Below are 21790 nucleotides of genomic sequence, written 5' to 3' on the forward strand. Positions count from 1 at the left end.
CCAAAAATATTTTTGTCAACTAAATTAACACTGCTTAGAGCGAGGAAGAAAGTGCCAGAAAAAGTACATTTCTGATTTCTACGACGTTAAAAAACCTTGCCAGACCATTTATTTTGAAAGTATTGCACCAGAGAGAAATTACGCTTAGATCTTTGGAGAGAGATATGTAAACACTACAGATATACACTAGATTACCAAAAGTATTGGGACGCCTGCCTTTACATGCACATGAACTTTAATGGCTTCCCAGTCTTAGTCTGTAGGGTTCAATATTGCATTGGCCCACCTTTTGCAGCTATAACAGCTTCAGCTCTTCTGGGAAGGCTGCTCACAAGGTTTAGGAGTTTGTCTATGGGAATGTTTGGCCATTCTTCCAGAAGTGCATTTGTGAGGTCAGGCACTGATGTTGAACGAGAAGGCCTGGCTTGCAGTCTCCGCTCTAATTCACCCCAAAGGTGTTCTATCGGGTTGAGGTCAGGACTCTGTGCAGGTCAGTCAATTTTTCCACCCCAAACTCACTTATCCATGTCTTCATGGATCTTGCTTTGTTCACTGGTCCAAATCATTTGGTGGAGGGGGGATAATGGTGTGGGATTGTTTTTCAGAGGTTGGGCTTGGCTCCTTAGTTCCAGTAAAGGGAACTCTAAAGGTGTCAGCATACCAAGACATTTTGGATAATTTCATGCTCCCAACTTTGTAGGAACAGTTTGGGGATGGTCCCTTCCTGTTTCAACATGACTGTGCACCAGCGCCCAAAGCAAGGTCCATAAAGACATGGATGAGCGAGTTTGACCTCAACCCGATAGAACACCTTTTGGAATGAATTAGAGCGGAGACTGTGAGCAGGGCCTTCTCATCCACATTAGTGTCTGAGCTCACAAATGCGCTTCTGGAAGAATGACCAAACATTCCCATAGACACACTCCTAAATGTTGTGGACAGCCTTCCCAGAAGAGTTGAAGCAGTTTTAGCTGCAAAGGGTGAGCCAACTCAATATTGAACCCTATTGACTAAGACTGGGATGCCATTAAAGTTCATGTGCGTGTAAAGGCAGGTGTCCCTATACTTTTGGTAATATATCTGTGGTGTTTACATATCTCTCTCCAAAGATCTAAGTGTAATTTCTCTCTGGTTCTTTGTTCCTCTGTTATCAGCATGAGTCACTTCTGGCAAGTTCTCCGACACATGAGATAACATGAGTTCAAAATTTGTTTCGGGAGGGAGCTTAGAGAGAGATAAGGAGGGGGCTTGTCTATTCAGAATACAGCTCTGCATGTTCCTTCATTCCTCTGCCTGTGTGGAGGGGGTGTGTCCCTTTCCTCCAATCAGCTCTCACACAGTTTAAGTGCAGTCTCCCCACCCAGCCCTATTTACTGCTAAAAGATAAAGAAAGATTTTTCACACGATCTGCACTTTCCAAAGAGTGTTGAAATGGGAAGACAGCAGATATACAAGTAAAACGTACGTGGGAGGATTTGTTTCATCTCTGTGTATCATCCAAGGCTATTAACGTCACTGGCTGAGGATTTACAACCACTTTAACCCCCTGTTGGCTAGGGCACAATGTACTTATGCAATGTCCCAGACATTGGTCCAGCTTGGACCAATGTAACTATGCATATACCATACCTGTGGGATGTTTCTAGAAGCTGGAAATCACTGTAATGCATGCTTCTACTCCAGTGATCACCACTTGCTTCCGGGTTCCATGTTGAACTGCTACCCTTCTGCCTACTAAACAGAGGAGGTCACCCTGTTTGCACAGGCACCATTCAGAGAACGCATTTCATATTCTCAATGAATGCAAAGCGTGGTCTGTTGGGACAAGGTGGAGATCCTGACATCACAGCTACTCCTCTCCATCTTGTCCAATTAGAGAAAAGTAGAAGTGTTCTCTTAATGGCACCCGTCCTGAGCAAGCAGCCTGTGAGTGTTCCTAGGGCATCTGGGCAGTTGCTCAGCGCTGTACCTGAAAGCTAGCGGCAATCACTGTAGTAGAGGGGCCTACTACAGTGATTTCTAACTTCCAGGGGATCCCATAGGGATGGCACATACATACTTACCTGTACATTGATCCAAGCTGGACCAATATAAGTATGTCAAAAAAATCTATTCCTTAAATTCTTCCGTACCTTTAAATGTGAAAGGCTCGAGTTCAAAGCTGCATTCATATAGTGAAAAGTATTAATTTTACCCTATTCCACATGTATCAGGAGCAGCACATTGAACAAAGATTCCATCTAGTTGAAAACTCATTATGGAGGAAGTTGAATTATTCTTTTCTGCTTCTTGGAATATGAGAAAAAATGTAATACTATTTAAGCTACGTTTTCTATCTATCACTGTTGTGTATTAGAAAATCCTTTTCCCAAATGCCGGCCATAGCTACAGTCTAGATTGCTGAGCAGATGAGAAAATAATTATGAAGATTACACATGTCTACCTGCAGAATCACAGATGTGCCCTGGTGATTCACCAAAGATGATGTAATGTTTGAAAGTCCTTTTAGTGTAAATTGTGTAGAATAACGGTATAATTAAATTATTAATTTAGCTTTATCTTTTTAATAGAATGGCTGTAGATAAAACCATCTCCAAGCTTCAGTTTTTCCACCTGCCTTGCTGTTTTCTGAGCTATTGGCAGATCTCTTCTGGGTCAGCCTGAACTCAATGTTTGGTATTCCACTTAATGTATTCTTGGACGTAAGTTCTACGTTTTCTCAGATCACCTACCCCCACATTACCACTACCTCTTCTATTATTTATACATCTCATACCACAGGGCTCAAAACTTAAAGTCCTGAGCTACTAGCCAGGCCTTAAGGGTTACTCGCCACCAGTTGCCCCACCCAACTCCTACCCTGTCCTGCCCCCAATTCCGCCCCTAAACACGCCCTCATAAATTAATTCATAAAATTACACTGTTAAATGTTTTTGCACTAATGCAGAAGTTACAAAAATAGATATTAATAACAACGTTTTCAGTGCCCATCAGTGCAGCCTATTAGTGACCATCAGTGCAGCATCATCAATAAAGCTTATCAGTGCGGCCTCAACAGTGCCCTTCAGTGAAACCTCAACAGTGCCCATCAGTGCAGCCTGATCAGTGCCCATCAATTCAGCCCCCCCCTGTGCCCATCAATGCAGCCCCCCCTGTGCCCATCAATGCAGCCTCCCCTGTGCCCATCAATGCAGTCTCACCCATGCCCATCAATGCAGCCTCGCCCGTGCATGTCAATGCAACCTCACCCGTGCACGTCAATGCAACCTCACCCGTGCACGTCAATGCAACCTCACCCGTGCACATCAATGCAACCTCATGTTAGAAGGACGCACGTGTCACATGGCTCAATCCATTGTAGGCCCCGCGTGTGATTAGACAAAATGGGGCCTGCACGTGTTGGGGAGCAGGCCAGCCCTATACCAGGACATATAGTGCAAAAGTAGTGTAATACCCAGTGACAAACGATATCGATTGTAAACAGCATACAGCCCCAATATATATGTGGCTAGGACGAAGAAAAGCCAGGGAAGGAAAAGCAAAGCATATATCCGTCCCCAAATATTGTAAGTGGATCCATAGAGGACAAAAATAAAGGAAACAACAATTAGATGGGTAAAAAATTATACGAATAAATAGTAAAGTGAAAGTGAGCACGAGTAAATATCGGCAGACTAACTCTCTTACATCTTTACAGATACCAGGCATATATATTTCCAGCAAGAGAAAACATGGTATCAATACATTATATAGGACATATACAGATACATTGGGGTGTATATAAAAATGTATACAACATGATGCATGAATATACATGAATCATAGACAAGCTTTCCATTAAACTAAAAAGAAGGAAGTGAGAAATGGGAAAACCAAGAGAGAAGAAAGGAAGTGCAATCATAGATTCACCTCAAAACCTGGCCAGATAATGACAGAGCGCGGATCATCCCACTGTAACAGCTTTAACTGTAATTGCCGGGCGCTCGCCGACACACAGTCCCTCCTCCTACCCCGGCTTCTTTGATAGACGTCACACGTCTTGGTTGGCCAGGTGTTCTGTCTATCAAAGAAGCCGGGCTAGGAGGCGGGACTGTGTGTGTCGGCGAGAGCCCGGCAATTACAATTAAAGCTGTTACAGTGGGATGATCCGCGATCTGTCATTATCCAGTCCGTCGGCTGGCCGGCTTTCCTCTCCTCTCTACCCCTGGCGGCTCCCGGAGCAGCACCACGCTCGCTCGCCCTGAATAATTTTCCACTCGCAAAATGCGAGCAGGCGAGTGGAAAATTTGGCTGTCATACCTTGTACCTTAACCCAAAAATAAAAATGTAATATGTTGCAGCTTATCAATAGGCATGAGCTTGGTGTTTAATCCGAATGTAAGTTGGGGAAAAACACTGGCTGTTCGGACATTTGTCTGAACATGAAATGTTTAGGGCGTTCATCGAGGATTAAGGTGACAGCTTCTGGCTGTCAATAATTGCTAGGTAAGGAGTGGCTGGGGCATCCTTACCAACCATGTCACCCAGACCGTTCACTTTCATGGCCGGGAATGACAGGCCACATAAGCAAGTGGGCAAGGAATGAAGGGAGTTACATAATTGCCTGAATATGGCCATATTTGGGCAATGCTGTCAATGGTGGTAAGCAAGCAGCAGCTGCTGGCAGCCACCGCATCCTTACTGACCACTGACGTCACCCGGCCCATCCACTTACATGGCTGGGCATCCCCATTCACACAAGCAGATGTGCAAGAAAAAGAACCATACATCACTGCCTAACTATGGCCATAACTATGTATAGCCAATGGTGGGAACACTATCCCCTCTTCTTTCCTTATATAGCCGATGTCAGCTCGGGGAGCTGTCATTTGGCTAGTGTCACTATAGGGCAGGGGTCTCCAAGCCTTCTAGACAAAGGGCCAGTTTTGCTGTCCTTCAGACCTTAGAGGGGCTGGACCTTGGCCAGTGGGAGTAAAAAATGTCCCTGCGTCCAGTGGTAGTAAACAACACCATAGCTTTGGTGTCAGTAGGAGGAATAGTACCTCATAGTTGGTGTCAGTAGAAGGTGTTCTGCCCTGTTGTTGGTGTCAGCGGAAAGAATAGTGCCCCATTGTTGGTGTCAGCGGGAAGATTAGGGCCTCATTGTTGGTGTCACTGGATGGAATAGTGCCCAGAAGGCCAGATAAAAGAAAGCAAAGGGCCCCATCTGGCCCCCAGGCCACAATTTGGAGACTGCTGCTTAGGGGATCAGTCGTGTGCTGTGAGTCAACTGCAAGTTGGTGGCCGGTATTGTAATTGACAATGGATTTACAATGATAGACATTTTTGGGGGGATTTGTATTTTCTTTTAGTAAAGGACTTGTCAAGTAGTTCCCTTGATGCAGTCACATAACCCGTGATATAGCACATAGGGAGGAGCCTGGGTGATGCGAAACGGAAGTGATGTTTTTAAAGCTACAGGCAGTATTTCTATGTATGGTACTAGATGCAAGTGTTTTTTTTATTAAAAAATCCATCCTATCAATACTACTACACTATGGGGGATGTCTTTATCCCTTGGCATAGTATATGATGGAGATACATAGTACAGCCCCATGAGATCATAAGATCCTTAAAGGGACCTGTACTGGAATATTTTGGATGACTAAGTTAGAGCACAAGTGGGCGCTCAAGTGGAAGGAAGGTCCAGGTGGATACATGACATGCATTTTATGACCTCACATCATCTTTGGGTCATATAAGTGAGGTGATAGCACTGTGAGCACTGAGGTGGCAAGAGTGGATGTTTACTTGGTGCATTGTTTTGAGTCTGGTTTTGTGACAAAATAAGGTGGACACTTTTTAGGACCTATTTGTGCGCATTGTTATCTATATTTTTATATTTTTATCTTTATTATTTTGGTACAATTATATTGGCTATAAGGCTTAGAGGAGAGACGACACAAGAAGAACAGAAGAGAATTACGTTTATTATATAAACTTTATAATTTGCTCTTTATCATTTGTTAACACTACACTGTTATGTTATAAGATTCACAGTTTTGTTGCAGTTTCATTTGCATATAGTATTTTTTTGCAATGCAGCACCGTTTATTATTTGTTAGTTATTTGTCTATGTGGAAACACATTAGGTCGTAGCACTATAGATGTATTCATTGTATTACATTGGGTAGCGTAGAGGTAATTTTGTACTTATTTCAAAGACTTGTCAAATGTTTTGGTGTCTTTATTTCTAGGCTTTTTTTTTGTGAATGAGTAGGTTATTATTTACGTGGGGGGGCTTCCAGATTCTGATAAGCCCCAGGCTGCAGACCCCTACAACCACTAAGCAACGATTGTGGGGAGGAGCTCTTTGTCCTCTTCAACGCGGTGGACAAGGTGCTTTGCCGGGGTTGAGCACCCCCGAAGTTGCGAGCATGCGGCATGATATGGGTTGAAGGGAGGCTTGTGCACACTTTCCCAGCCAGCCAAACTGCATGCTCGAACTAAAATTCTGGTATTGATGTTTAGTGGGACTTTACACTTTTTTTTTGGGGTCTGGTTTGGATTTCTGGAGGACCTCACACATCTGTTTTTTTTTTTTTTGAGGTACCTCCTTAAAGCGGTTGTACACTGCCGAAAAAAACAAGAAAAAAAAAACAAACCCTGCAAGACAAAGGCATAATGAGCTAGTATGCATCGCATACTAGCTCATTATGAAATACTTACCTTAAAACAAAGCCCGACACGGACCCCCGGACACCTCTGTGGGAGCTGTCATGCTCCCTCCGCATCTCTTCAGAGGTTCGGCGGCTCCGGCGCTGGGAGTGGCCAGAGCCGCGATGACGTCACTCCCGCACATGCGCGCAGGAGTCACTTTCCGGCATGTCAGCGTCAGCGGGTGCATGCAGGGCAAATATCTCCTAAACCATGCAGGTTTAGGAGATATCAATTGTACCTACAGGTAAGCCTTATTATAGGCTTACTTGTAGGTAAAAGTAAAAAAAAATGAGTATACTACCGCTTTAAAATCCATACCAGACTCAAAGGGGGTTGTTTACTAAGACTGGAGCAAAATCTGGTGTAGTTTTGCAAAGAAACCAATCAGCTTCCAGGTTGTATTGCCAAAACATAATTGTACAAGCTGAAGTTAGAAGCTGTTCGGCTACCATGCACAGCTGCACAATATTCTGTGTGCACTAGTTTTAGTATATCTTCCCCAAAAGGTCTGGTATGCATTTTGCTAGGTACCAAAAATGTTTTTTTTTTTATTCTTGCTGTAGGAGGGGCTATAACAAAAAATGACATTTAGAAAGAAAAAAAAAATAATTAGTTTAACCACTTTGCCTCCGCTCACATTGCTGCTACTGCAGCAATGTGGCTCGTTATCGTCCAGCGACGTAGACCTACGTCGCTGGACCCCGCCCCTTGTGGGCGGCACGCGCGCGCCGCCGGAGGCTCGCTCCCGCTGTGTTCAGTCACAGCGGGAGTCGGGCCAGGGGAGGAGAAGCGGCGATCGCCGCCGCTCTTCCCAGATCGTCGGGGAATCTAGTTTGGAGATCCGCCCGCTTGTGTAAACAGAGCGGGCGGATCTCCCAAGTGACAGGGAGTGACAGATTGCAGTGTTCAGCATAGCTGAACCCTGGATCTGTCCCTGGCTCACTCAGTCACCCCCCCCCCCCCACACGTTAGTAAGCACCAGGCATACATTAACCCCTCCCTCTCCAATAAAATTAACCCCTTCCCTGCCAGTGTCATTTTTACAGTAACAGTGCATATTTATAGCACTGATTACTGCAGTAATGTCACTGGTACCACCAAAAGTGTCAAAAATGTCAGTTAGGGGTCCGATCTGTCCTCCGCAATGCCGCAGTCCCGCAAAAAAAAACGCAGATCACCGCCATTACGCGTTAAAAAAAAAAAACACCAAAAATGACAGAAATCTTTCCCTTAGTTAGTAAACGCAATAACTTTTGCGCAAACCAATCAAAATACGCTTATTGTGATTTTTTTTACCAAACATAGGTAGCAGAAAACAAATTGGCCAAAAATTTCAAAAAAATTTGATTTTTACATTTTTTTGGGGGGGAATTTCATATAAAAAAATGTTAAAAATATTGTGATTTTTTCAAAATAAACGCTATTTTTTTGTTTATAGCGCAAAAAGTAAAAATCGCACAGGTGATCAAATACCACCAAAAGAAAGCTCTGTTTATGGGAAAAAAAGGACGTCAATTTCATTTGGGTACGGCGTCGCACGACCACGCAATTGTCAGTTAAATTCGCACAGCGCCGAATCGCAAAAAGTGGCCTGGACGTAAGACAGCAAAATCCTCCGGTGGTAAAGTGGTTAAATTGCCAGCAATTGATATTCATTGACAAAAAAAGCACACAAACCCCACCAAAGACCCTCAAAAATACATAGCAGACCCTTTGGGTAGGTCTGTGTGCTTTTTTTGTTTTTAACATAGAAGCTGTCAGTGAAAGAAAGTCATTTGCCAGCAATTTTAAAACTTTTTTTTTCTTTTTAAATGTCTGCAAAAATCATGTTTTCCATCTTTGAGGCTTTTGGTTGATGAACTTTCCCATGCAAGAACAAATTTTGCACCCAGCTGTAAGAGGCCAGCTCCCACTTATTTTATCAGCTTATTTGTACAGTGACTGCTCCCATCCTAAAACAGAAAAATTTGGCTTATCACTATAAATTTTATTTATTTTTTTCAATAAGTGTTTGTGTTCCCTTACACTCCTCTTACAGAACTAATGATCTATGCTTCTTCTGCCAATCTAGGACAGCACAATTACCTATGTGCTGGAAGGAATGACTGCATTGTTGATAAGATCAGAAGGAAGAATTGCCCTTCATGTCGGCTCAGGAAGTGCTGCCAGGCGGGCATGGTCCTGGGAGGTAAGGAATGTTTACTTTGTTTAATACTGAACATTTTCAGCTGTGTTCCCCCATGTAGTGTTATGTGCCTGACTGGTAGGGCTGGACACAGATAATTTGTAGATAGCAAGCTTCATCTAGCGATAATGGAATTTGTCAGAAATGCTGGTGTTTCTGAGCGGTGATGGAATTTAATAAGGGATCTATCAGGAATCAGGATGCTTAGTTCTGCACAACAGTGTTCTCCATAGTATGTCAGTTTCTGTTTTGCAAGGCTTAAAGCCTCGTACACACGCACCGATTGTTGGCCGACCAATCGGCCGTCTTTTGTCCAGTGTTGTTGTGTTGGTTGAAATGTGCTCTAGACTGCACACAAATTTTGTCGGCCAACAACAACCAACTGCAGAAGTGATGTCATGTTCTGGTTTACTTTCCGTGTGTTTTTTCTTCTCTGAGCATGCCCAGTCTTGCTCATCTGATTTTTGTCTGCCGAAATCTATACTGACTGAAGAACAATTGGCCGTTCTGGTGACGGCAAACAAAAATTTTATAGCATGCACACCAGATTTTGTTCGGCCGAAAAGTCGCAGTCGGTTGTCGGAAGCATCATACTAACAAGCCGACAATCGGCCGATCGGACGTTGGCCAACAATCACGGCCAACAATCTGTGCGTGTGTACGAGGCTTTAGACTTTTTTTCAGAAGATGATTAGCAGCAGCAAGGTTTGTATTCATCTCAATCAAGATTTTTTTTTTTAAAAAGGACAAAAGCTCCAAAAGTGAGGGTATGCTATGTTATAGAGAGCACCTAGAAATATTAAAGTGGAACTACACTGCATCTGAGCACCACGAACCAAAAACACACTTTATTTCATTTTTAATATTAACCACCTTAGCGGTAATCCCGAGCGTGACTCGGGGTTGATTTTTCATATCAGGAGCGGTAACCCCGAGTCACGCTCGGGGTGGATTGCAGAGAGCGCAGCGGAGCTTCTCTTACCTTCTCCTGGCGATCCAGCGATGATCTCTCATTGCTGCGACCGCCAGCCGAGAGTCCCGCCGCTCCTCCGTCCCTCCGTCGGTACGATCACTTCCTAGTTCCGTTCCCTGCAGCAGCAATGCTACATGGGAGCAGAACTAGGGAGGGAAATTAAAAAAAACAAAACGTTGCACAAAATACACTTTATATTATATTATATATATATATATATATGCATATATATATATATATATATATATATATATATATGCATATATATATATATATATATATATATATATATATACATATATATATATATATAATATACACACACACATATATATATATATATATATATATATATATAACATTATATTATTGATTCAATTATAATTCATGCGTTATATATTATATATATATATATATATGTGTGTGTATATATATATATATATATATATACACACACACACACACACACATATATCTATATATAATATATAATGCATGAATTATAATCTAATCAATAATATAATGTTATTATATATATTATATATTAAATAATAAAATAATATTATTGATTCGATTATAATTCATGCGTTTGTGTTTCAAATTTATCACATCTGGGATGTCTACTAGAGTCTTGTTTTGGTCAGGTTTAAATCAGTAATTACTAAGAATTATAGGCCTATAATACATAACGCCAAATTTCCATGAAAAGAATTGTACCGCTTTTGGTATGTAATTCCAGACATAATCATACCGCCAGGGAGGTTAAAAGCAATCTTGGCCATCCATCCATGTCTCCGTACTTTATTTTACTGAGAAATCACTTTGAAAAACACCCCCTGCCATTTCTGGCATTGGCCATCTTGAGTAAGGGCAGATGATTCATATAGCATTAAAGTATAACTAAAGGCAAAACTTTTTTTTAGTTTTGGATAGAGTGAAGAGGTATTACAACCCCGTCGGTTTTTAGTGCTGTCATCAGATAGATTTACCGTCTTTATTTGTCCTGTTTACCATTATAATGAAAATTGAAAGTAAAAGAAAATCCCGTATTTTGGGTTGTAACATAGGGAAATCTTCCAATGGGGACACTAGTTCTGGTGACATGGGGATTCCCAAGGAATTCCTTAAATTTTCAGGGATTTCCTCTCACTTCCCATTTGGCTATGGGGCAGAAAGTAAAGAGAAATCAATAGGACACAGATAGCAAAAAAAAAAAAAAACTTCACAGGGCTTATAACCCTACCTTACTTTGTCCAAAATGAAAAAAAAAAAGGTTTGCAAGTAGTTCTACTTTAACTTCCTGGAATTGATCTGCCTTTATTTTAGGGATACAGGCAGGAGGATGTGCTTAACTGAGAAAGCCCCTCCTGAAGACTCCTGGGATTTATGACATAATTTTTGCCTGGGCCAGGAAACCAGGAAGCAACCCAAGAAATGATAAAAAAAATTTTCAAACAATTAATTATAATTTACACTGCCTCAAAAAAATTTAAGGAACACTTTTTAATTAGAGTATAGCATCAATGCAAGTAAACTCCTGGGATATTGATCTGGTCAGTTAAGTATCAGAGGGGGTTGTTAATCAGTTTCAGCTGCTTTGGTGTTAATAAAATTAACAACAAATGCACTAGATGGGCAACAATGAGACACACTCTAAAACTGGAATGGTTTTTACAGGTGGAGGCCACCAACATTTTTTTCCCTACTCATCTTTTCTGACTTGTTTTCACTAGTTTGCATTTGGCTAGGATCAGTGGTACTGCTGGTAGCATCAGGCGATACCTGGACTCTATAGAGGTTGCAAAGGCAGTCCAGCTCCACCAGGATGGCACATCAATATGTGCCATTGCCAGAAGGTTTGCTGTGTCTCCTAGCACAGTCTCAAGAGCATGGATGAGATTCCAGGAGACAGGCAGTTACTCTAGGAGAGCTTGACAGGGCCGTAGAAGGTCCTTAACCCATTAGCAGGATCGATACCTGCTCCATTGTGCAAGGAGGAACAGGATAAGCACTTCCAGAGCCTTACAAAATGACCTCCAGCAGGTCAGTGGTGTGAATGTCTCTGACCAAACAATCAGAAACAGACTTCATAAGGTTGGCCAGAAAGCCTGACATCCTCTAGTGGGCCCTGTGCTCACTGCTCGTCATCGTGGAGCTCAATTGGTATTTGCCATTGAACACCATAATTGGAAGGTCCGCCACTGCTGCCCTGTGTTTTTCACAGTTGAGAGCAGGTTCACCTTGAGCACATGTGACAGACATGAAAGGGTCTGGAGAAGCCATGGAGAACGTTATGCTACCTGTAAACTCATTCAGTATGATTGTTTTGGTGGTGGGTCAATGATGGTCTAGGGAGGCATATTCATGGAGGGATGCACAGACCTCTACAGGCTAGATAATGGCATCCTGACTACCATTAGGTATCGGGGTGAAATCCTTGGACACAATGTCAGACCCTACGCTGGTGCAGATGGTCCTGGGTTCCTCCTGGTGCACGAAAATACCTGATCCCATGTGACAAGAGTATGCAGCCAGTTCCTGGAGGATGAAGGAAGTGATACCATTAAATGGTTCCCATGCTTGCCTGATCTAAATCAAATAGAACATCTCTGGGACATTATGTTTCGGTCCAATCAGTTTGTTCAGGAGCTCAGTGATGCCCTGGTCCAGATCTGAGAGGAAATACCCCAGGACACCATCTCAACGTCTCAAAAGGAGCATGCCCTGACCTTTCAGGCATGAATACAAGCACATGGGGGCCATACAAACTACTGAGTACCATTTTGATTTGCTAAAATAAAATTTCTGCAAAATGGACTAACCTGCTGCATCGTTTTTTCACTTTGATTTTTGAAGTGTCTTTGAATTCAGCCCTCTGTAGGGTGATTATTTTCATTTCCATCAAAAGATGTGGCACCTTTTCATTCCTAACACATTACCCAGTCCATATCAGTATAGATATCCAGCATGATATATTTCCCCATTGAGATCTGATGTGTTTTCAAAGTGTTCCTTGAATTTTTTTGAGCAGTGTAGCTTCCTATCTACAGTATTTACTAATGCTAGCACAAGGATTACAAATTGTAAATTTTGATTGAAGTTCTGTTTTATTATGCCTAGTAATACACTAAAAAATCTATCTTTTGTCTTGAATGCCTCCTGAAAAATAGCAATGCACATCCTAGTATGTAGGGGGATCTACCGTCTCATATCTACATATCTGCAATGTGATTTTTTTTTTTACTTTTTAAAAAAACTATTTGATATTTCTGCTATATTTAGGTTAGCTATATGGGCATATGTTAGGAAGTATGTATATGCGGTTGTGTTGAGAAGTGTTTTTAATATTAATGTTGTAAAGGAGTAACTTGATAAATTTTGTTGTATGTATACAATGACAGAAAAATGTTATCCTATCTTATTATCTAAGGCAGAGGACTGCAAACTTCAACCAGTGGGACACATCCAAACTGTTACAAAATTGTATATGGCGCACAGCTATGCTCAATTTGCACAGATTGATAATTCAGCTCAGCTAAGGCTGCCTATGGTTCCGCCAAAATCCCCTAAAATTTTCAGAACAGGTTCCCCCCCTTCGCTGCATTATCCCCATAGTTGGCTGCTAGGACTGCCATGTCCTGGCAATGAATGTTGTGCTTTCCCAGGCATTTAGAGCAAGATGGAAGTTTGGATCTTCTGTCCAGACCAGCTTCAGCTCCAGACTCCTGCCACTGTAAACCTTGTAGTAGTAAGGGGGCTCTGATGGGGACACAGATTAAAGGTGGGACTCTAACGGGGACCAGATGTAAGGAGTGACCAGTATTGCCAACTGTCAGTATTTTTACTGGCAGCCAGTAAAAAATGGGCACTTTTCTCCTGCCAGTAAAAGGAAAAGGCTGGCAGTAAAAAAATATGGCTGCAACGCTTGGCTCGAGTTGTCTGAGACCATCCAATTGCCTGCCACAGTGTGTTCGGGTGGTGCTGGCAGGGGCCGGTCTGGTGGAGGCAGTGCCTGAGCATGCTGTGTTATGTCATTGTGCTAGGGAGCTGAGCTAAACAGTCAGAGCCTCGTATGCAGGTCTGAGGTACGGGAGCAAGCCAAGCCAGGAGCGGGACTGTCAGTGCTGTTTGAACTGGGGTTGACTGAAGGGCCCACCTGGCGTGGAGAGAGACTGTCACTCTGACTCAGGAGGGGACGTGTCATGTCGGTGAGGTCACTTTGAGAGTCAATTTCACATGTGCGTGTGTGCCTGCCATTCTAATGTCTTGCCCTCCTGAGCCTTGTCCATGAGTAACTTACTATATCGAAAATAAAAAAAGAAATCTGTTTTTGTTTGTAGCCTAAATAATGAAATTTGCACGTAAAACTGTAATTTTGTTACTTTTGGAAATGCCAGTAAAAACTTAGCTGTGCCAGTAAATTTTGGGTGTTGTGTCAGAAAATTTCAATCTGGCAACACTGGGAGTGACAAGGGAGGATTCTGATGGGAACCCTGATGTAAGGGGGTGATCTATTGGGGACACTGATATAAAGGGGGAATCTGATATAAGGGGGATGCTGATAGGGACCTTGATGTTAGGGGGGACTTAATTTATAAAACTGCTTTTTTTTGGCTTGCAAATAGATGTTGCAGGCCTTATAATGAAACTATTGGATACTGCTGATCTAAGGCAGTGGTCCTCAACCCTGGCCTACAGGGCCCACTAACAGGCCAGATTTGCAAGATAACTGAAATACATCCCAGGTGATATAATTTGCTGCTCAGTGATTGCAGTGCTCTAGTCTGCATCTCCCCAAGGTAATACTTAAAATCTGATCTAAGGTACTGCTGCCTCTGAGTGCATGCATCTCATTGCTTCTGCTTCATTCAGTATACGGATCTGTGTTTTGTAAACCACTCGTGCTGCTTCTTGAATATTCCCCCACCAGTTATTAGATCACCAGTCATCAGTGGACACGTCTAATATGAGGAAGCAAAGCCATATTGCTCCACCTGAAACGGCCTCCACCACACAAAGTGCAGAACAATGAATGGTAGGGCAGTAACGGAGAAATGAGCAGCTGCAGGCAGCCCATATGTAAGGCACTGGTCCTAAGCCCTCTTCTTGCATCTTTTAGGCACAGCTTCCGGAGTTCTTTTACACCGATCCTGATGGCAATTTTTCTTAAAGTTCCCTGAAACAGAGACAAGAATTTGATGAGGAAAATTCCATTTGACCAAACTGGGTCATAGATTTTGCATTACAAATATGACTAGCTTATAAACAACTCAGTTTGGTTCTTGTTGCCCACAACAACCATTGATCTCAGATTCTCTGTGAACATTGTCTTTAGCCTTCTGCCAGTTCTGTTGTGATTGTGTTGTGATCATTCCTTGCCCTTGATTGATCACTCACAGTTGCACAATGCTGCAAGCAGGTGTAATCAATTGCAATTAACCATGAGAAACTCACAGCAGGTTGAAAACCTAGGTCATGGATACCCGCAATTTTTTCAGGGTGATTACTGGGCATGTGGCTTAAAGTAATTGTAAACATTCGATTTTTAAAAAACAAATATGCCTATACTTACCTGCGCTGTTCAATGGTTCTGCACAGAGAAGCCCCGTTTCTCTTCTTCTGGGATCCCCTGTCGGCTCTCCAGGCCCCTCTTTCCATGGGGGCACCGTGCAGGCTCATTCCCAAGGCCTGCTGCTGCGTCCATTGACACAGACACTGGGACTCATTACCGACTCCCTGATCCTATGTCACAGCGTTTAATTGACAGCAGTGGGAGCCAATGGCTCCTGCTGCTATTAATCTGCCCAATGAGGAGAGCGGGTGGAGCTTCTGAGCACGTGCACATCGCTGGATTGGATGAGACTCAGGTACAAAAAAGGGGGGGTCTGAGGGGGAGCTGCAGCACAGAAGGTTTTTTTACCTTAATGCATAGAATGCAATAAGGTGAAAAACCCTAAAGTGACTCTAAAGTCTTTTTTTTTTTTTAAATAACAAACATGTTATGCTTACCTACTCTGTGCAGTTTGCTTTGCACAGAGTGGTTCGGATCCTCCTCTTCTCGGGTCCCTCTTATGCCCTCCTGGCCCCTCCCTCTTGTTGAGTGCCCCCATAGCAAGCAGCTTGCTATGGGGGCACTTGAGCTGAGTCACAGCTCCCTGTGTCCAATCAGACACAGCCCCCTCTCTCTCCTGACTGGCTAACTGACATTGATTGACAGCAGCGGGAGCCAAAGGGGGGGGGGGATATGACCCCAACCTAAATAGAATAAATGTGTCAGGCTGCCCCTTTGGGTGAATGCCCAACTAACAAAATAAAAAAGTGAATAAGAAAGTTAAGCGCTAACACACAACTTCAGCTTCTCAAAGTAAATCCAACATACACCACATACATATAATATGTGCTGTACATCAATCCATAAAAATCAATTAATATGCAAATAAAAAAAAGTCCATACAATAAAATAAATAATTATCCTTTTTAAAATAATCTCCAGCCACCATGTCTTCAGATTATAAAGTGCAGAAGACTCCTTCATTTAGTGCTTCACCACAGTGTGTACAAAATGCATACTTACCAACCACACATATTATATAGGCCTTGGATATTTTTAAAGGTATCACCCATTTTTGTTCCTCAGATCACAGTTATGATAATCCGCAAGTATACTTTCACATGTAATTGCACCAATCAATGGCCCTCAGAATTTATTTTTCTATTTCCCAAGTTCGGGACCCAGAAGAAAAAGGTAATTTCGGGACATAAGGGTTGATTTATTAAAACTGGAGAGTGCAAAATCCGGTGCAGCTGTGCATGGTAGCCAATCAGCGTCTAACTTCAGCTTGTGCTTTGACAAAAAAAAAAAACCTGGAAGCTGATTGGTTTCTATGCAGAGCTGCACCAGATTTTGCACTCTCCGGTTTTAATAAATCAACCCCTCAGTGTGATATCATTTATTAAAAATTATAGAAAGTATAAAAGTGATTTTGCACTTACATTATGTGGTGCTAACGTCAGCACCAAAATATACAGCCTGGTTTTTTGTCCTGCAGGCCACTCAGTCCGAGCCGGCGTGTGTTCCAACAACCAGACGTGATAATCCTAACCCAACAGTAAGTGATGTCAATGTTGATGGACGCGCAGCTTCAATGCATTTCGCATACCAATGAGAAAAGGAGATGCGAAAGGCCATTGGTTGGTGCAATTACATGTGGCAGTGTACTTGCGGATTATCATAACTGTGATCTGAGGAACAAAAATAGGTGATACCCTCAAAAATATTCAAGGCGTAAATACCATCTGTGGTTGGTAAGTGTGCCTTTTGTACACATTATGGTGAAGTACTAATTGAAGGAGTTTTCTGCACTTCATAATCAGAAGGCACGGTGGTTAAAGAATGTTTTAAAAATAACTATTCACTTCTTTTTTTTTTCTATGGACTTTTTTTCTTTATTTGCATATTAATTGATTTTTATGAATTGATGTACAGCGTGTATTATATGTATGTTGTGTGTTAGCGCTTAACTTTCTTATTCACTTTTTTATTGGGGGAGAATTACTAAAATTGGTGCACAGAATCTGGTAAAGCTGTGCATAGTAACCAATCAGCGTCTAGGTTTAACTGAACAAGCTGAAGTTGAAATCTGATTGGTTACTATTCACATCTGCACTAGATTCTGTGTACACCAGTTTTAATAAATCTCCCCCATTGCTTGCTTCTACTGATGGGACATTTCTAACTCCCACTGGTTGCAATTTGGCCCCCCTAAAATCTAAAGGACAGTAAACTGGCCCTTTTCTATAGAGTTTGGAGTCGATATCTATCTATCTATCTATCTATCTATCTATCTATCTATCTATCTATCTATCTATCTATCTATCTATCTATCTATCTATCTATCGGATCATCAGCTCAATGTGGAAGGTGCATTTTTAGTGAGACGTATCGGTCTGAAATTATAACCTCGCAGGGGTTTGAACTTCACAAAGCAAACACCTAGAAAATGCCAAGCCACCTGGCTCCCTGGTCAGCAGCACTCCTGCTCTCTTTGGTCTTTTGCTTTCCAGTGAACACAAATTACCAACTTGGCTGTACAGGCTTCTTCTTTGAGACAAGCCATCTCACAGAAGCCATGCTCTGCGTTTTTCTACTGCTTCCTTGTTTCTCTAACTTCCAGCTTCATGCATGTCCACACTCTGACCTTTTGATAGGAGCACACCTGACCCCTGGCTGCGACCTACTATCTCCAAAATGGGAGCCCTAAGCTATACTCAGGCCTTGTTTATAGCGACCCTGTACACTTGTGTACTCACACTGGCCACAGGCATCAAGCAAAACTTACAACACAGTTTTCTCCACTCACAATAAACATGATGGAGCTTCAAAAACTGAAATTTTCAGAATCCTGTGTCATCTTTACAACCCTTTGCTAATCTCAAACTGTAGCAGGGTCTTGCACTGTCACATCACACCATCAGAGCCCCCCCCCCCCCCTTATACCAGTGTCTTTATCAGAGCCCCCCTTACAACAGTGTCCCCTTTAGAGCCCCCCTTATATCAGGATCCCCATCAGAGCCCCCCCTTTCATCAGGATCTTCTTCAGAGCCCCCCCTTACATCAGTGTCCCCAATAAGAATCCCCCTTACATTAGTGTCCTCATCACAGTCTTCATCAGAGACCTCTTACATCTGGGTCCCCATCACAGTCACCATTATATCAGGGTCTCCATCAACGGAGACCAATTGACCTGGATCCTCAGTCTGTGTATATCAGCTATGGGTTGGATATAACCTTGTAGACGGCCAGATGTGGCCTGCGGGCCATAATATGGAGACCTCTGCAGTACAGTATCAGCTGCCCTTAATTCCTTTTGTTCCTGTGTAAAAATCCCTTTTGCAATCTCCATATCTTTGCAGCACAACCTTGCTATCTGCAGTTTATAGAAGAAATTTTCTATGACAGCAATTGTTTTTCATATTATTCTTCATGACACAAAACTGTGAGCAAGTCACAATGTTCCTGTGTTGTATTGTTGTTTGCCAGTTTCTCTTGGCTACAGGTTCATCATAAGTCATTTGATAGAATCAGCTTGTGCTGAGCGCCTGTCATACAAAACCCGCAAACATTGTTATCATCCCTGAGTTATGTAGCATAAAAGCAACTTAAAAAAACCCCCAAAATTTACTAAGCTAGACTTTTTAAAATGTCTTTTGTCTACATTCAAATGTGTTGTTGTTGTTGTTACATACCAATATATGACTGGTAATGGAAGACTCTTCAAAACTACATTGTTTTTTTAGGAAGTATGTATTTTGTGTTACATTTTGGTTGAAAAAATACACATGTTCACCTAGTTCAGGCAACAGAAAAAAAAAAAAAATACCTCACATACAGAGCCACATTTAGACCTGCGGGGGCCCAGGGCACTTCATGTTCAGGGGCCCATCAACACAGAAATTAAATTATATGACAAATAAAAAAGTGAACTGAAAGTGAAATTCTGAAGAAGACAGTTGTACTTATTTTTTTTCTCAATTTTATTGAGTGTAAGTCCTCAATCACAGTAAGGCCCAGTTCACATAGCAGTGACGCTACTTCCCCCGCGACCTCGGAGCGCCCGGCACGGACTTCATAACATTGAAGTCTATGACGGTCGCTCCGGGTCGCCCCAAAGAAGCTCCGGACCCTTTTTCTAAGTCGGAGCGACTTGTGTCGCTCCTATTAGAATGGTTCCGCAGCTTCCCAATTTAAGGCGACCTACGGCGACCTGTGAGGCGACCAGGTCGCCTCACAGGTCGCCCCAGTGTGAACGGGGACTTATGCACCACACTACAATATTTACAAAAAGTCCTTCTTCCTACACTTAGCAACTGCAAAATCTTTAACTTAATGAACGGATGAATTGATCAAATCCCGGCCAGTTAAGCAGGGACCGGTCAAGATTCGATCCATCTATGGGCAGCCTTATTAGGGATAGACCGATATGGTTTTTTTCAGGGCCGATACCGATATATTGGTCACAAAGTATCGTTATCGGCCGATATGGGCTGATATTTTGTACATTTAAAGTTTTGAAAAATAAAGACAATTTTTGAAATAAATCTGGTACTGAACATGTGGGGTAGGTCTTTTAGCTGTAATGTGCGGTCTTCCCTTCCCTCCCTGCCTGCCAGGAATCCCGTGTGAACCTAGTTTAGTGTAATTAAAATGCTAGAATCCACTTTATTAGTGTTTTATATAATGTCCAGTGTGTGTTTTTGTAATAGAATAGTGGGAAATACCTTCATTACATCGCTGCTCCAGACTCTCCTCGCTAATCTCCTACTCTGCTGTTTTCTCCTCTCATAGCTGTCAGATGAGGATCTCAGCCCCTCCCCTCTGCAGTGTACACACAAGTGCCGGGTATTAGATTCGAATAGTGTGAAATACCTTCCGTTACATCCCCGCTCCGGGCTCAGCTAATCTTCTGCTCTGCTGTCCTTCTCTCCTCCCCCACTGACAGCTGGGGGTCATGAAAGGGCCGAGCGGTGATGTAACGAATGGTATTTCACAATATTCTAATCTAATACCTGGCACTTCTGTGTACATTGCACAGGGGAGGGGCTGAAATTCCCCTCTGACAGCTATGAGAGGAGAAAGACAGCAGAGCGGGGAATCAGCTGAGCGCCGAGTGCCGATATAACAAATGTATTTCACACTATTAGATTACAAAAACACACACTGGACATTATATAAAACACTAATAAAGTGGAGGAGTAGGATTTTACATACACTAATATTACATACACTAATATCTGTAATATCGACAAGTTCCGGGGCCGATACTGATATATCGGTAAAAGTGAATATCGGTCCTCCGATAATCGGCTTTGCCGATAATCGGTCGATCCCTAATCCTTATTGTACCCAAATCAATCTATCGAGCGATTTGGCTACAGCGAGCCTGTCAGCAGCCTAGCAGCAACCATTGTGCTCTGCAGGTCGGCAGATCACAATGGAGTTGCAGGAGACATTCAGTGTTGCTGGGGGAATCAAGTGATTTTCTTTCCTTCCACTGATGATAGAATAAAATAAATTTGCATAAACTATGCCCTGCCTAACTCATCAAACTGTATCATCTTGAGAACAATGCTCTCTACAGCCAGTAGACACGGAGCACTTAGTCTTTCATGGGTTATCATTAAATTTGTGTAGAATTTCCAGAAATGTAAAAGCCATGGGAAAAATCTTTTTTCCTTGTTTTTTTCTGGGGAAAAAAACACATTTTTCAGAAAAATTAAAAAAAATTCAGCATAATTCAGCGTGGAAAAGTGGTACAAATTAAAGTTATTTTGTTACACTGGGAACGTGAAATAAAACTTATATAAAAGTATTATGCTTGCAATAAAAGTACAGCTTATTCAGTAAATACACTAAACTTGCTTTTTGTATTACAAATGGAAAACTAAGGATTGTAAGAACATTTCAACCACAGTTTATATGGGAACAGATAACCACCCCCCTTTCACTTGTAATAATGTAAAAGCTTCCTGTCAATATGCATTTTCAGTTATTGACAATGCTGATCCAGAAGCATTTACTGTATTGCTCAATGAAGATCTTGATGAATGTTCTCCTGATTTTCCAGTATAATTTTCTCTTGATCAAACAATTTATTTGCAAAAAAAGGACAAGGTACAGTAAAATATGTCTCTGGTAGACAATGTAACATATTGTGAAAGGTAAAGTAAATCATTTAGGGATAAGAAAGGGTATAACCTAGAGCCCAGTACATCATATTGATGCAAGTCCAACTGAAGCTAAATTGTTAGAAAACATTAGACACTTGCTGTCCAGAACACAAAGTTAACCTAATGCATCGTCATGACAGAAAATGTAACTATTGGACATGGAGACGAGAGGAAGTGTAAGGTTTTAAGGCTTCAGTGAGCCATAA

General features: G+C 42.1%; 1 protein-coding gene across 1 annotated transcript in view; it reads left to right on the forward strand.

Moving 5' to 3' along the window:
- Positions 1 to 21790, forward strand: part of PGR (progesterone receptor) — a 161082-nt gene that overhangs the window by 62435 nt on the left and 76857 nt on the right. The window contains exon 3 of the mRNA XM_082244687.1: positions 8771 to 8887. Coding sequence (XP_082100813.1) covers positions 8771 to 8887 — 117 coding nt within the window. The remainder of the gene's footprint in view (positions 1 to 8770; positions 8888 to 21790) is intronic.

Source organism: Pelophylax lessonae, assembly GCF_965119305.1.
Source record: "Pelophylax lessonae genome assembly, chromosome: 2".
Lineage (NCBI taxonomy): Eukaryota > Metazoa > Chordata > Amphibia > Anura > Ranidae > Pelophylax > Pelophylax lessonae.